Source organism: Phalaenopsis equestris, unplaced genomic scaffold (assembly GCF_001263595.1).
Source record: "Phalaenopsis equestris unplaced genomic scaffold, ASM126359v1 Scaffold000002, whole genome shotgun sequence".
Lineage (NCBI taxonomy): Eukaryota > Viridiplantae > Streptophyta > Magnoliopsida > Asparagales > Orchidaceae > Phalaenopsis > Phalaenopsis equestris.
The window spans coordinates 59,391,614-59,406,689 of record NW_018164444.1 but is presented as its reverse complement, the minus strand read 5'-3'; the positions used below and the strand labels follow the sequence as shown (position 1 = coordinate 59,406,689).

Sequence of the window (15,076 nt, the reverse complement as noted above, 5' to 3'; positions counted from 1 at the left end):
GGGTTATAAGTAGCTTATAGAGATGTTACAGGGGGTGTAACCTACCTATAATCACCCAATACCCTCTGAACAACCTCCGACGTACGCAGTTTTACGTACGTCTTACATACGCAAATTTTTTCTCCTTCAAATGACAAGGATAAATAATTTTTGAAATTGAGCTACTAACTTTTGAAATTATTTTTGTATCCATTGAATTCGAATTTCAATAAATTTACAATGGATTTGAATGTCTCCATGAGATGACTCCAACCAAACCAAAATCTTAAACTTACGTGCTTGTAATATAATAACTTTGTAACGTTATCGAGACACCCGAACATTTGAAATACATTATATGATTAAAGTGGATCACTCTGAGCCATTTGTTTCCGATCAAGCATTTTGCAGTCCAACAGACAATTTAAAGCATATTTTCTGAAATGAAAATATTAAGGCATGTTTATGTAAACAGACAATTCTTCAGAAATATAAGTGAATTACACTTCTCACCCATACATCAAGAGAGTCGACAATCTCATGTTGCTCTTGCAAGCAACCAGCTCCGACGATGGTGGCAACGTTGAGACTGTCCGAGGCAGAATGAGGGCCGTGAAAAGATTTGTTAACCCATTGACAAAGTGTTAAATGATGTTATATTTATAATGTTTGGGTGTGAAATATGTAATAATTGAAGGTTTTGAGTGTTGTGCATGTAAATCCCCCAAAATGTATTTATTTATGTAATGCTAAGAGGTCACAGAAGGAAAGGGTGCGGGCATTAATTGCCAATTTGTGCCCTATGCTCCAGTACAATCAAAATTATTGCATAATTGGGAAAACAATGTAGTGCTAATGAGAAGTAATACAGGATGAAAAGGGATGAACAATAGTTGGGATTATTATGTACAGATCATTTGAAATATTAATATTTACAGATTAGATTTTTTTTTCCTTTTTGAACAATCAAACAAGTGTATTTATGCGTGCCAAGATCAAACTATTGAGAGTTTGATAAAAACTAATAATATGCCTTTGGGTTTTAGCAATGAATTTGATATTTGCGTGAGAATTTAGAAAATGGATGAAAGAGGCACTAGATTTGTAAATATAAAGTTTCTGGTGATCTCTATGTAATTGCATCAAATCTTCATTTCAGTATCATTTATTATTATGTTATTAGCAATTTTTTCACTATTATATTAAATAGGCATCAAAAAGTTTAAAGTAATTGGGTAGATAAAGTACTTTAGGGCTATTAGTTTGAAGTCATGCCATCGCCGTCTCATGACAAGCTAAGTGTATTAGTTGAATACTTTTCGTTCGTTCTTCAGCTTTTAGCCGATTTTATGGGTAAAAAATATATGTACTCCACTTATGTAGCTCTACGTACAAACTTTAATAATATTTCGTTAGGTGTGATATATCTCGGATTTAATTTAAGGGTCATTGAAGTAGAACCGCGTAGATTATTTTTGGGTTATTAAAGAGAAACTCATATATTTTACTTCAATAACTCCAAAATAACCTCCTTAGTTCTATTTTAAAAACCCCGAAATAACACCACCGACGTTATTTCAGGGTTATTTATGATTTATGTTGGAGTTATTGAAGAAAAACTCATACATCCCACTTCAATAACTCTGAAATAACATCACGGAGGTTATTTCAGGGTTATTGAAGATAAAACTCATATATTTCACTTCAATGACCCCAAAACAACACCGTGGAGGTTATTCCAGTGTTAATTTAGGATTATTTCGGGGTTATTGCAGAGTCGGTGATTTCACTTTAATACTTTTTTTTAGGTGGCCCGATATAACACACATGGCGGTATATTGTTGGGAGTCGGGATGTGGAGCCATGTGGCATAAATGTAAAAAAAATAAATTTCCAAAAGACAAATGACCAATAATATAGTTTATTAACTTCTCAAATATTGCAAATGCAGACACGAAAATTAAATAAATTACAGCCACCAATCGGCAACCGCACCAATTTTTTCATTTTGTTTTGCATAAACTAAATGACTAAAAATTCACATGATAAACCTCAGTCATATCAGGATAAAACAACCCAAAGTTTCTTTCAATTCCAGCAAGCTTCTGATTCTCATTAAACATAGCAAACATATAAACCTCCAGCTGCTTCCCTGGCCACTTTGGCGTCCCCCCATTCTTCTTCACATGCTTCACCAAATTGTTGTTATAAATCCTCGCGTTATCGACTGTGGCCCCGGTTTCACCGCCCGCCGACGGCCATCCGGTCTCCGACACGACGACTCCGACCCCAGTCCCATCGAGCCGTTCTATAGCCGAGTAGACTGAGTCGACCATGGCATCAAACAAATTTGAGTACCCCAGGCTGCCATCCTGAACCACTGTGTCGTTGGCCGTAAATAAAGAGTAGTCTAAGCCAACTCCATTGGGGTCCCCGGAATAAGCGAAGAAGGGGTACACGTTGACTAACAATGGGGAACCATTTGATGCTAGGAAGGAGATGATCGGGCCCAGTACCTATTGATATTTTCACATTGTTCATAAATTTCATTGAAAATTTTAATAATAGTAATATTTTTTGTGATGTTAAAGATTTTATGTGCTATGCATCTAAATATGCAAATATAATTATTAGATATGTAAATATATGAGAATTATATGATACGAACATAAATGCCGAAAAACAAATAATACCACTCACGCTTTGTTTAGGGCAGCTGTCAGCTGTGAAATTACTGAAGAATAATCTGATATTATTTTTTTTTTAAAATAGTCAAATCGTAGCTAGAAAAACTCCCATCACACATAGCCTATAGCAGTGAGAAACACTGATTTTAACAGCAGTTTTTTGAAAAAACAATCAAAACTCAATTTACCTAAAGAACAATACGGTGCAGTACCGCCGCCGCACCACTGCACCAAACGGACTCCTATTGAGTACAACTACTTTTATGAGGGGGTGAATTTAGACACCAAAATGTCAAAATTATACTCCTCCACTTGAACATATAATATTTATAAATTGCTCAGATCAATTTGAATAAGATTTGAAGATCAATATGAATATGACTTGATTTCTACAGCCACTGATAGCTAACTATCGCCTACCACGCAATTTTAATTAATTCTTCATATATATTATATTCCTCCTCTCTGTAAATAATTAAAAATTTTAAATCAACATCAAAATATTTTAGTATATTAGTCAGCAATTAACTTCTCTAAATAAGAATATTAATTATATTAATCTTAAACCCATAGTTTTAAATTTATGATAAATATAATATATGATAAAACCTTATTTTTAGGAAAGTTTATGTAAATACATATAAATTGTGTGGTATGCGTGTAAATATTCCAAATAGTCGGAGTAACTAACAAAACATCACCTGTGATGCTTCGTAGGAGAAGGCTCCCTGCGACGGCGGGAAGGAGTTTTCGAGCACTTTCGTTGAGACAGCAGTGGTGACCGGAATATGAACGCCGGCGGAACTCAGCGCGGCGGCGATGTTGCGCATGGCAGGGAGGACATAGGCGGCGGTGTCTCCGGGGATGAGCTCGTTCCCAACATCTATGAACCGGAACTCCACGGTGGAGGTGTAAGGGATGATGTAGGAATGAACCCAAGAGGAAGCGGCGGAGGGATCTCCAGCGAACTTTTCGAGGTCTTCATTATAGGTTCCGAGGATGATTCCGATGCCGGAGTTCTGGAGGGCGCCGAGGGCGGCGGTGTCTGGGTCGAAAAGCCGGAGCTTTGAGATGTTTCGAGATTTGTAGAGAGAAATCACTTGAGTTGGGGAAGGGAGATTGTCTCCTTTCATTCCATAGTTCACTCCTATGCCCTGAGATCCTGTTTAATTTCATAAAAAAATGGTATTTTTATGATTAAGTTACATGTTTTTGAAAGAACAGAAGATTTAAGTACCATAAACTTTCTCACAATTTAAAATTAGTCCTTTTGGTTAGGTTTTGTTATAAGCAAATCTATTTTGAACTAACATAATTTAATAAAAACTTAAAATTTATTTAAAAAATATATATTTTTAATCAATATGTTTATTAAATGAATTATTTATTGATGATGATGGTGATAAGAGTGGTGGGTGGCGGTTAGCTAACTAGGAAGAAAATAAAGAAAACAGGCGCCTATTCATTTTTTTATCAGAAAAATACTAATTAATTGTTGTATTTATTTTGCAATTGGTATATAAATAAACTATTGATTTAAGCAAACTTTTACATATAAAATTAATGTAAATATATATATAATTTTTTTTTCTGAATTACTCATGTATCTTTATAATTACTTTATTTCATATATAATAGAAGTAGAAACCCACGTTGCTCACATAACTGAGAAATTATCCCATATGGACACCCCATTCAATCTCTACCGTCGATCACCACAACAAATTTAAAAAAAAAAAATCTGAAAGTGAGGCTCACTAAAATACATCTTTGCGGTAATCGACGGTCGAGATCAGACACCATATGAAATAGTTTTTCCACCTAACTATATCAACTTCATTTCTAAACAATAAATTAAAATAAAAAATAATAATAAAAGAATAATTATAATAAAAAAGGGCAAAAATACCTGCGAGAGGAATGGCGAAGGCTGAGAAGAGAAGAAACAGAGAAGCGAAATGGAGGAGAAGAAGGCGGTCCATAACTGCCCTTTTGCTTTGTCTTCTCGACTCCTTCATAGCCGTTATATATTTATAGAGTGAGTGAGGGAAAAAAACCCAATACGCAACTATAATACTAACTGCCCACGCCCCTTACAATACCCTATAATTTATTACAATAATAACCTTCTACCTTTCATAATTCTGAAAAAAAATAATTTTTTTTGCAATATTACATATAAATCACTCAAAATTGTACTATTTGCAAAACTAGCGCCGGCTGTTTTTCTGAACAGCTGAACTCATGCGTTTACGCAGGCCAACCATTGAAGAATTACTTGGTAAAGTTAATTAGTTGTTAAGCTACAAACATCAAGTATTAAGCAAACCTAAACATAATTAATTAGTAATCTTTCTCCCAAATACCTAAATCACTTATAGTAATGAGTGTAAAGCATGTCATAATATTAATATTGGGCAAATCACCAACAAATTTGGTAAAAAATAAAAACACCAATTCGACTAAATACATACTAGTTCTTACGATAGACATATTAAGAGTTAAAGTGTCAAAATAGTTCTCAAATTTACGTGGGGTATAATCAGTCCCAGAATATTTATAAAATTGAGCTCTAATAATCATCTATATCCGAATTTAAACACTAGTGACTATTTTAGCACTTGCATAAGTTAACTCTAGGATTAAAATGACCTTATGTAAATAGTCATGGACTATTTTGACATTTTACTTCATAATTAAGCATGATATGTGATTTTTCAAAATAAATATTTGTTATTTTTTTAAAATAAAATTATATTTATGATGAACATTTTACTCTAGATATTTATAACTAAAGTTTAATCTTATTATTTTCATAATTAATACGATATCCTCATAATAATTTTATAAGAATTCAGTATGGCTTGTTGCATTAATTTCCAAACAAATCCAACAATTTTGAACTTATCTTTATGTGCAATTTTGCATTTTTTTTTTAACTAAACCTTTGAATGTTATGTATGTAAATATAAAAAAACAGGTGTTAAATATGTAAAATTTGCCCTATAAAATTAATTTTTTTTTAAAAAAGGCCTAAAATAATAAATCAAAAGTATTAAAAACAGAAACAACAGCACTAGCTCCTTGCTGAATTAACAAAATGTTAAATTGGAAGATGCCGCATAATTTTAAGATAATGTCAAAAGGATTAGGTAATGCGATTAATATACATGATGACCTATTTTTAATTTGTTTAATAAACAGCATGACTTGTAATTTTCTTTTAATGCGTGCATGTCGGCCGCCATTATAGTGGCCTAGACTCATTGTTAATTGTAGATATAGACATCAGCATGCATTATTAATTAAATTTCATTTTTAGTGTAAATTATCATTAATTTATAATTTAATCATTAGTTTATAATTTAATCACACTGCTTAACGTACACGAAGGAGCATCTCCCTTGTCTATGTAAGAAGGATAATTACTAAGGAAAATAATTTTCATGAAATATTGGGAAATAATGGAGCTGTTCAACAACCTTAAATTTCATTTATTTGAATTTAGATGAACAGAAATTTATTTAAAAGTATGTTTTTTTAAAAAAAAAAAAAGAAAAGGAAATTTCGATACATACCCCGCAATTTTTATAATTACATATCTAACACGTAACATTTGATATTTTCATTTATAACATTTTGATGTCATAGACTTATATCTAAATATATTTCACTTTTAAGAAATTTATGATAATGATATTTTTATTGTGACATTAAAGTGTTGAGTGTTAAAAATGTAAATATAAAAGTTTTGAGGGTTAGGTATGTGAATACATAAGAATTGTGTCGTATGCATTCCAACAAAAAATGGTAGCTATTAAAATGCAGAGATCTAATAAAAAATTATTCTTATATTAAAAATTAAATTTAATTATGGATCAATTCATATTGCTTACTTCATTCAATTAAAGATCAAATACTCATAATTTTTTTTTAATTAAATCATAAATTTATCTAGTAATTTCTTTTGATAGTGATAATATAACAAACTATTAATTTGAAGTTATATTTTTTTCTTAACTAAGAAAATATAAAATTAATATTTCAGTCTAAGGGTATCTGAAAATGACACGATTTGAATCGAGTCTAATATATATATATATATATATATATATTATATATATATATATATATATACAAAAAAATCACATAATTCTTTTATTTTTACGCATTGTACACCCGAATTTTGATATTCAGACTTATAACACAGTGTCATAAATTTGTGCATGAAAATATGTATTTCACTTCTAAAAACGCAGTGATCGTGATAATTTTGACGTGGGATTATAGATTTGAAGGATATGTATGTAAATATGAAAGTGCAAATATTAGATACATAAATACATAAGAATTGAGTGGTGTGTATGTAAATGCCCGGATTACATAATAATCCAACGATAAAACAAGTGAATGACTTGCATTTTTAAGACAAAATTATAAAAAGTATGGATAAGGTCCTATCATAGCCTTAATTGTCTTTTGTTTGATTGATTAGTTGGCATAAGGCATCAAATATATAATTGGATAGAATAGGATTAATTTAATTATCAATTAGTTTATCACATAGTTGTAATCCCTCTTCAAAAGTGCCCCTTTCTCACAATAATAAAAAAAAATAGGGTTGATCTATAAGAGTGTCTTTTTATTATGGTTGGAGTCCAAAGAAATCAAAGTTGACAATCAATTGAGGTTTTTGAGGGGTCAGGAGACATTATTTTCATTAGATTAATCAATTCAAAAAGTCTATCCTAAACCCCTGACAGACATTAAACATTGTTGAATGCTAGATATTCATCATCAGAGCGCAGTCAAAATAATCATGATTCAAATATGAGTGGCATCAGATGATTTAAAAGGTTGAAGTTATACATCATACATTGTTCATTAATTTTTGAATATTCACAAACATAAGAGATCATTTGTTAATCATTAAATTAACATATTTGTGGTCATTCTCTTGCCATGATAAGAGATCTAGTCATTTGGATCGATAGAATTAGACATCGAGGATCAGATGATGCCGACCATTGAACCACGGTCATCTCTATAAACAGAAATTACATATTAGTCTATTTATTTGAGTTTTGGGTATCCATGGTGTGGTGTTGAATCTCTTGGTTAATATGGTCAAGAAGAGAACCAAAATGTTGTCCAAATGCAACCATACTAATATCTGGTCAAAATAACAAATGGCACACATAATCTAATAAAACAAAAGGCACGTAGCTTAAATAACATTTTTAATTACAGAAGAGCCCCTCTGGCCCGGCAATCATCTTTACTAAATTTTTATTTTTTTGACATTATTGAGGGTGATGATTAGATCCACATAAGAGTAGAAAACGACTTATGATGACATTTTCTCCAAGGTAAGGCTACTCTTAGAAAAATAATATTTTGTAGCTTGATGTCTGATTATTAATGGATGATTAATTAGTATATCATTTCAAATAGATAGTTTTATATGAGATTTACATATATACCACTTATTTCTCATCTATTTTGAAGCAACTATACTTAAATTTTTGCATTCAAGCCATCTTTCTAATACATTAAAATGTATATTTCACTTTTTAAAAACTAAAATGGTGCCATTTTTATATGATATGAAAGATTTGGAGGATAATAATGTAAAAAGTAAAGTTAGATGTTAGATATGTAAATACATAGGAATTGAGTGATATGCATGTAAATGTCCAATATTAGTAATTATATAGGGTTATATATATGTTATGTCTGCAACCATAAGTGAGCTGAATCTTGTATTCTGCACTTTTTTCTGAATATTGAAAATGAAGTCGCCGCTCTGCTCCCGATGATGTAGTTATCTATGCCGAACATCGTAAATCTATGTGTTCTTCTGGATTTGTGTCGATTCCTGTTTTTCTTCGCCCTAATTTCTCAACAAAGATACTACTCTTAAGTTATATATTCGTATTAACAAGTCAATTAATTCTCACTGCCCTAATCAACCATCCTTAATCTGGTTGATAATTGGATTTGGTTAAAGAGAACGTTCGACTCATCTTACCCAAATTACTCTATAAACATCAAATTTGTATAAAAATGCATGATTAATTAATTTAGCATAGTACAAACCTATCCTAAATTAAATTTATTAATTAGAAAGCTTATAATGATTAAAATTGTATAAATAGTCATAATCTTAATTTATTTACTTGGAATAATAATTATATTACATAGATCTTTTAATCCCTAAATTTTAAGTTTATTCATCCTTACCCGAACATTGTGCCTACAGGCCATCATTTACCTTCGACGATTTTCCAAGCCTGCGAGGACCAATAAAAAGAAAGGTTATTTTTGTAAATAAACAAAAGAGTGACATTTAATAAAAAGTGAATTAAATTAATACTAGCTAATAAAGTCTATTTTGTACTTATGCCGACATGGACCAAAAAGAAGTTTTTTTTTCCTAACAAAAAAATTGTTTCAATAGAAAAAGAAATTCATAAATTGAACACTAATTAAAATATTTCTCATATATTCAAGGAGAGGACTAGTCGGCATTAAAATCCAAATAGGTCGATAAAATGGCTCAGTAGAGTTTCACTGATTCAGTTACACAGATCACCAAATATTGACTCGGTCAGGTTCTTAGGAAACTGGCCTGATCAGTTTGACAAATTAGCTCGGTGAGTTAAGTAGGCAAGTCTGACTGATTTCATCAACTCATTCATTATTCTAACAATGCTATCTTACATGATGTGTCACACACATAACCACATCAAAATATTATTTTGATGCATTTTTCTCTTTCCGTGTAAAGTTTTATATAACCAACCCTAGGTAAAGACAACCCAAACTTATAAATAAGAAAGATCATTATTATGGTGGAGGAACTTTCTCAACTAGTACCATTAAATAAAAATGACCACAAGTATTAATTTATTATGAAATATTTAAATTTAAAGGGGCAAAAAATGTAAAGTATCATATGAAGTTAAGAAATTCAATAAAAGTTCAAATAAGACGAGAGTGTCTTTCCGTGACCCTTGGTACGAAAAGATAATATTACGTTTGTTAAACCAAACACACAATCAGGAATATGGATCGCTTCCCGCCCCAGACGCACTACTGTGCGATCCATGCCTTCATCCGCACATCTGAATGATGGACAAATATTTTCTCATGATTTGGCCATTGAGTAGGATGACACTATTAAAGATTATAATAGTTTATCAATCATTTGTTTGTAATGATATCATAATAAACGAAAAAAAAAAACCTAAGTGGAAAATGTATTTTAATAATTTTCTTCTTATGTAAAATAAATTTATATGAAGTAATTGTTGCCACTTGTCAACAATGATGTAACCAAAGACATTTATAGCTTATCATAGTTTAAGCTTTGGATGCCAGAATACGGGACATTGCTGTCGGCAAACTTTGACACTTCAATAAATTATAATAATAATAATTTCCTTACAAAGCTATGGAAGAAACGGCTAATTCTAGCCAGTGCTCTACTAATATTATGGGATAGTTATCTAGAAGATTCTTTGGTTCATACAGCAACAAATATGGGAAATTTAATTAAACAGAAATGATTTCGTAGCTCCGCTAAATTAAGAAAAAAAAAAAAAAAGCTACAAATATATCTAATTTTTCGGCCAAGTTGGGCTTTAAAGCCCTCAATATCTATTTCCGATGAATTCCATATATAAATATGGCTAAACCTATTTGGAGCTAGGGTCAACTCAATGTCCGCTCGTAACTCGTTATATTCAATTTTAAGTCAACTGACAAGAATAAGTCAACTCACAAGAAATTGAATCGAGCTCGATCCAATTCAAAATCAATGCCAGCTGGTTCAAATTGAGTTATTTGGATCCATTCCAGCTCCAAACCAGCTCGCGGTTGTTATATATATATATATAGATAGAGGTTTATCATTCACAAATGAAAATTTGAGTGAATGGAGTGAAATATTCATTAAAGAGGCTGCAAATAGACTTAAGATGTGAAAATATACAAAATAAAGTTCACCTAATAAAAAAGGGGGAGAAGCATAAGAATGCATATTGATGATGATGAAGATGCTTTACTATGAGCTTATTATAGATAGACGAATTAAGGAAAAAAAAAACATTTTGAACTTAAATTTGATTAGGATGGGGGGTTTTAGTCATTAACTATGTTACATTTTGGGATTAATGCAACACGATAATTGCTCGATTGATCAATCATATAATATATCTTTCAGCTGTGTCCGCTCTGTGAATAACAAATTATTCACAAACTAATATGATCAAAGTGGAATCTGTAATTAGCATTTTTTTTTTTTGGAGGATTTACATACATACCACTCAATCCTTATGTATTTACATATCTAACACATAAACTTCAATATTTACAGACATACCATCATACATAATCATGAAAAAGGTGTTTCACTTTTTAACAGTTAGGCCTTGTTTGGTTGCAACATAAGAATTGAGTGATATGCAAGTAAATGCCCCCTTTTCTTTTAAATAACAGCACATAGAAGCAGATTATATGGCATGTGGTGGGAATCCAAAATAAAAAATGTAGCAAACTTAACACTTTGAAGACAATATTTTTGTATCACCATACATTACAAATATGATCGAAAAATATATATATAGAAAATAAAGAAATGTGTTTAATATGGCAGGTAAGACAAGTACATCAAAGTAGATTAAAAGAACATACCAGGAAGATGAGCACCACCTAAAGCTTAGCCACCCTGAGTCAGGTAGACTTAAGGGCTCGAACGTGGTGACGAATATGATCATCAATAAAAGTTGCTATGAAGTAGTATGAATGGTCATAACCAGGCTGCATTCTCAGCACCAGGGGAGCATTAACACTCTTACAGGCCTCCTCAAATTTGTGGCTCAAGAGCTGATCTTTCAGGAACTTGTCATCTTCTCCCTGTTTGTTGCATCAAATTTGTCGGTAGATCAAAATTAGCTGACCGAATTTATTCAACGGACATTCGTGAAGCTCATTCAAGCAGGTTGATAGGGTTAGGGTTTGTTCTAATGATTTTATAGTTTCCACATTACTTCAAGAATGTGGAGAGAGAGAGATGCAATCTAACAATCATTCAAATATTGATTTCAGTATGATGATAAATGGAGTAGTTTTTCAAGAGTATAAACGCAGCATTTTGTTGGGAATAAGGTGAAGGAAATGCTTGTATGCAGCAGTGCTGCTAAAACTTATGATACTCATTAGGATGAAATGTATTGGCTTTGATTTTATGTTACGATCACGATTGAAATTATTTTACATTTATAAAAAATATGAAAACAATGTATGCAAAGTGTATCAAGCCTCATATGGCTTGAATTTCCATGTTTTATAGGTGTTATATTACTACATGCTCCTAAATTTCCTATAAATTTACTTTCAGATCATTGCCATACTTGCACTCACAATTGCTTGTAAATCCTTATTTCGTTTTTTAAGATCTCAATATATAAGGACAAGTAGTGTATGCATTGAAGCAAGTGGAATTTACATTCTAACCCCAGAGGTGTACTCGGCTTACACTCCATCTTAGTAGCATTGTTGTTTGGCTCATCCTACATAGAATTAATTCAAGAGTTTCTTCTCAACTCTTTCAATCCTCTATATGTTTGAATATAATGTTTATAAGCTTGGTAAATATTATTGAGCGTCACTTTCATCTTCTACATCATATCCTAGTAGTATTTCTTTTGAGTCTATCCATTTGAATATTTGGGGTCCAAGTATTATCCTTATGTAATAACCATAGCTACAATTCTTTGTAGTAAATCAGCACAACACTCACGAATGTTTATATAAAATATTGTTGAATTTTGATTTGTCATTTGAAAGACGCCTCGAGGGATAGAGTAATAAGGAAGGAGGGAAGAAGAGAAGAAGTGAGAAATAGAGATAGAATAGATTGCAAGATGAACAGTTCTCAGAGAAAAAGATCTGTCCATTTATAAAAATTATCCCTTTTTATAATCATAGAAGACCATTAATAAAATTATATTCTCACCCCCACTTTAATGGGGCATTATCAGTCATTATTCTTCATGCCCTTATTTAATTAGGGGTGTTAAAAATCAATTTTACCCTCTTTGACGCCTTTTCGTAATTATAACTGCTACAGGTTTTTTTTTTTATCTATAACTGACAGTAATACCCTTTTTATATTCATAACTAACATTAACACCTTTTTGCATCAGTAACCGATATTGACAACTTCCCATAAGTATAAATCTCCCAGTGAGCAGGCCTTTGGACCGGTTGTTTTGTATGAATATCGATCGACCTTTGCTTTGGGAAACCGAGCGTCTCTCAAATGACAACCAGTTGACCCTAAGGGGATCGGTATTGATGTCTTTAGTTTGCATGGTCCTTTGGTAGTAGGGTAGCCCTTTAGCCAATTGGACCTTTTTTCGGTAAGCTGATGATCTTCAGTTGATCGGCTTCATGAGCCCGCCCTTGGCCCGCCCGTGAAGTATTTCATCGGGTTATTGAATTTCCTCTTTTCTAATATAAACTGTTTGATTGTCTCGAAATTTATGTTGATAATTATATCTATTGAAGTGCATCTCAAGAACTTTTGGAATCCGAATAACTATAGAAAAGACTGCCTAGAAATAGTGATATAAAATCTTGAATTACCATAAGATCAAATTTTACCTACAGCGATAAAACAGTAATTTTGGATTCATTCCAAGTTTAATTTACAAACTATCTTTGCCACATCGTAGAATGTTATATACTCTATTTTAATTTTTTTTACTATTTTAATGGGAATCGTAGATAAAAAATGAGGTTGTTAATTTTATTCATCTTCATTAAAAAAAATAACAAATGTTTACATAAGTAAAACCAACTAGCGTCCATTTGTGAATTGTTTTCACTAGTCCATTCTAGATAAATTATAATATTTTAAATTTATTTTAAAAAATATAGATCCAAATTTCAAGATATCAAAAGATTTATATGAAATTTTCTAGTAAAATTAAATATTTATTTTTACTATAAATATTTATAAAAGCATTTAAAAGCTTTCTTGAAGCATCAATTTTATTTCCTTAGGTAGTGAGAGTAATGTGGGAGAGAGAGGGGAGGAGAAGAGGGTGGGGGGTAGAAAGTCAAGATTTGGCGCCCCAAAAGTCAATTTTAGGAGATGTCCAGTTTGGAAAATTGTTTTGCATAGGACTACTAGTGTTATGCTACTACTTCGTTTAAGGTGATTTCTTTTCCTGCATAATTTTTTGAATTTAATTTAAATAAATTTTATAACAAATAAGATATCTAAATATGCTAATATTTACATTGTATAACTTTCTAAATGTTGTTGCCATTTTTATTTTGCACATTAATAAGTGAACATATTGAGTTTTTATTGAGTATTTCATATCGTACAATTTTTTGGATATTTTAAATAGTTTATAAATGTTGATGGAAACTATTATAATATGTTAAAAACACAGTACTAATGTTATAATTTTTGTCAAATATCATATATTGTGATTAATGCACGATAAATTGAGCACACTGATCAATCTCCTAATACCTATTGTTTTCTTCGTTATAGGAGTTATAAGTTAATATATGCATACTTCTGCAAAAGAATATTGCGAGATTGTCCCACACGTCCTCAAAGATAAGAAGATAATAAAAAAAGTGACTTCTGTATGAGAATAAACATCTTAAGAGAGATACTTTCTCTAATGTTTGACTATATTGGATCCATTGATGATAGACAATTCACATTTGGGTATTGTACCTTTGTGGGAAGTGTTAACTTTTGAAAATAGGGCTTCATACTTTCATTAATAGGAAAATGGGTATAAATATATATTACAAGTCTCAAATAATAGGAAATACATAAATTCTGAAATAGAACAATAAGGAATTACATAAATAAGGAAATAGAAAATAAATTAAGCATAGATGTCCATCATGTTCAACTTGGATTTGAAGTCGTCAAACGATGGCCGAGGAAGTTTTTTGATAAGGATATCTGCTAATAGACCATTGGATGAGACAAATGGAATACAAATCTCCCATGAATTCAACATCTCCTTAATGAAGTGTCTACCTGCTTAGTGTGATCATGCTGGACCGGATTATGGGCAATGCTAATGGCGGCTTTATTATCACAGAGCAACTGGAGAGGAGCAGAGATTGACATACGTAATTCACAGAGTATTATGCGTAACCAGAGAACTTCACAGATACACAAGGACATGGAGTGAAAATTTGCATCAACACTGCTCAAAGCCACAACCGACTGTTTTTGTTATTTTTCCACGTGACAAGATTTCTACATACGAATGAACAATATCTTGAGGAAGATCTTCGATCATAGACGAACCAGATCTACCCGGTCTAATCCACGTTTGTACATAATTAAATAGCAATAGAAC

At 31.5% G+C, this 15,076-nt stretch overlaps 1 protein-coding gene across 1 annotated transcript; it reads right to left on the bottom strand.

Annotated features, from left to right (window-relative positions):
- Window positions 1–1,890: 1,890 nt before the first annotated feature.
- LOC110030016 (putative glucan endo-1,3-beta-glucosidase GVI) lies at window positions 1,891–4,703 on the bottom strand. Its single transcript, XM_020732557.1, has 3 exons — window positions 4,576–4,703; window positions 3,368–3,828; window positions 1,891–2,495 (listed from the first exon to the last, which is right to left on the bottom strand). The coding sequence occupies exons 1-3, from the start codon at window positions 4,682–4,684 to the stop codon at window positions 2,010–2,012; spliced, it is 1,056 nt and encodes a 351-aa protein (XP_020588216.1). The 5' UTR covers window positions 4,685–4,703; the 3' UTR covers window positions 1,891–2,009.
- Window positions 4,704–15,076: the final 10,373 nt, after the last annotated feature.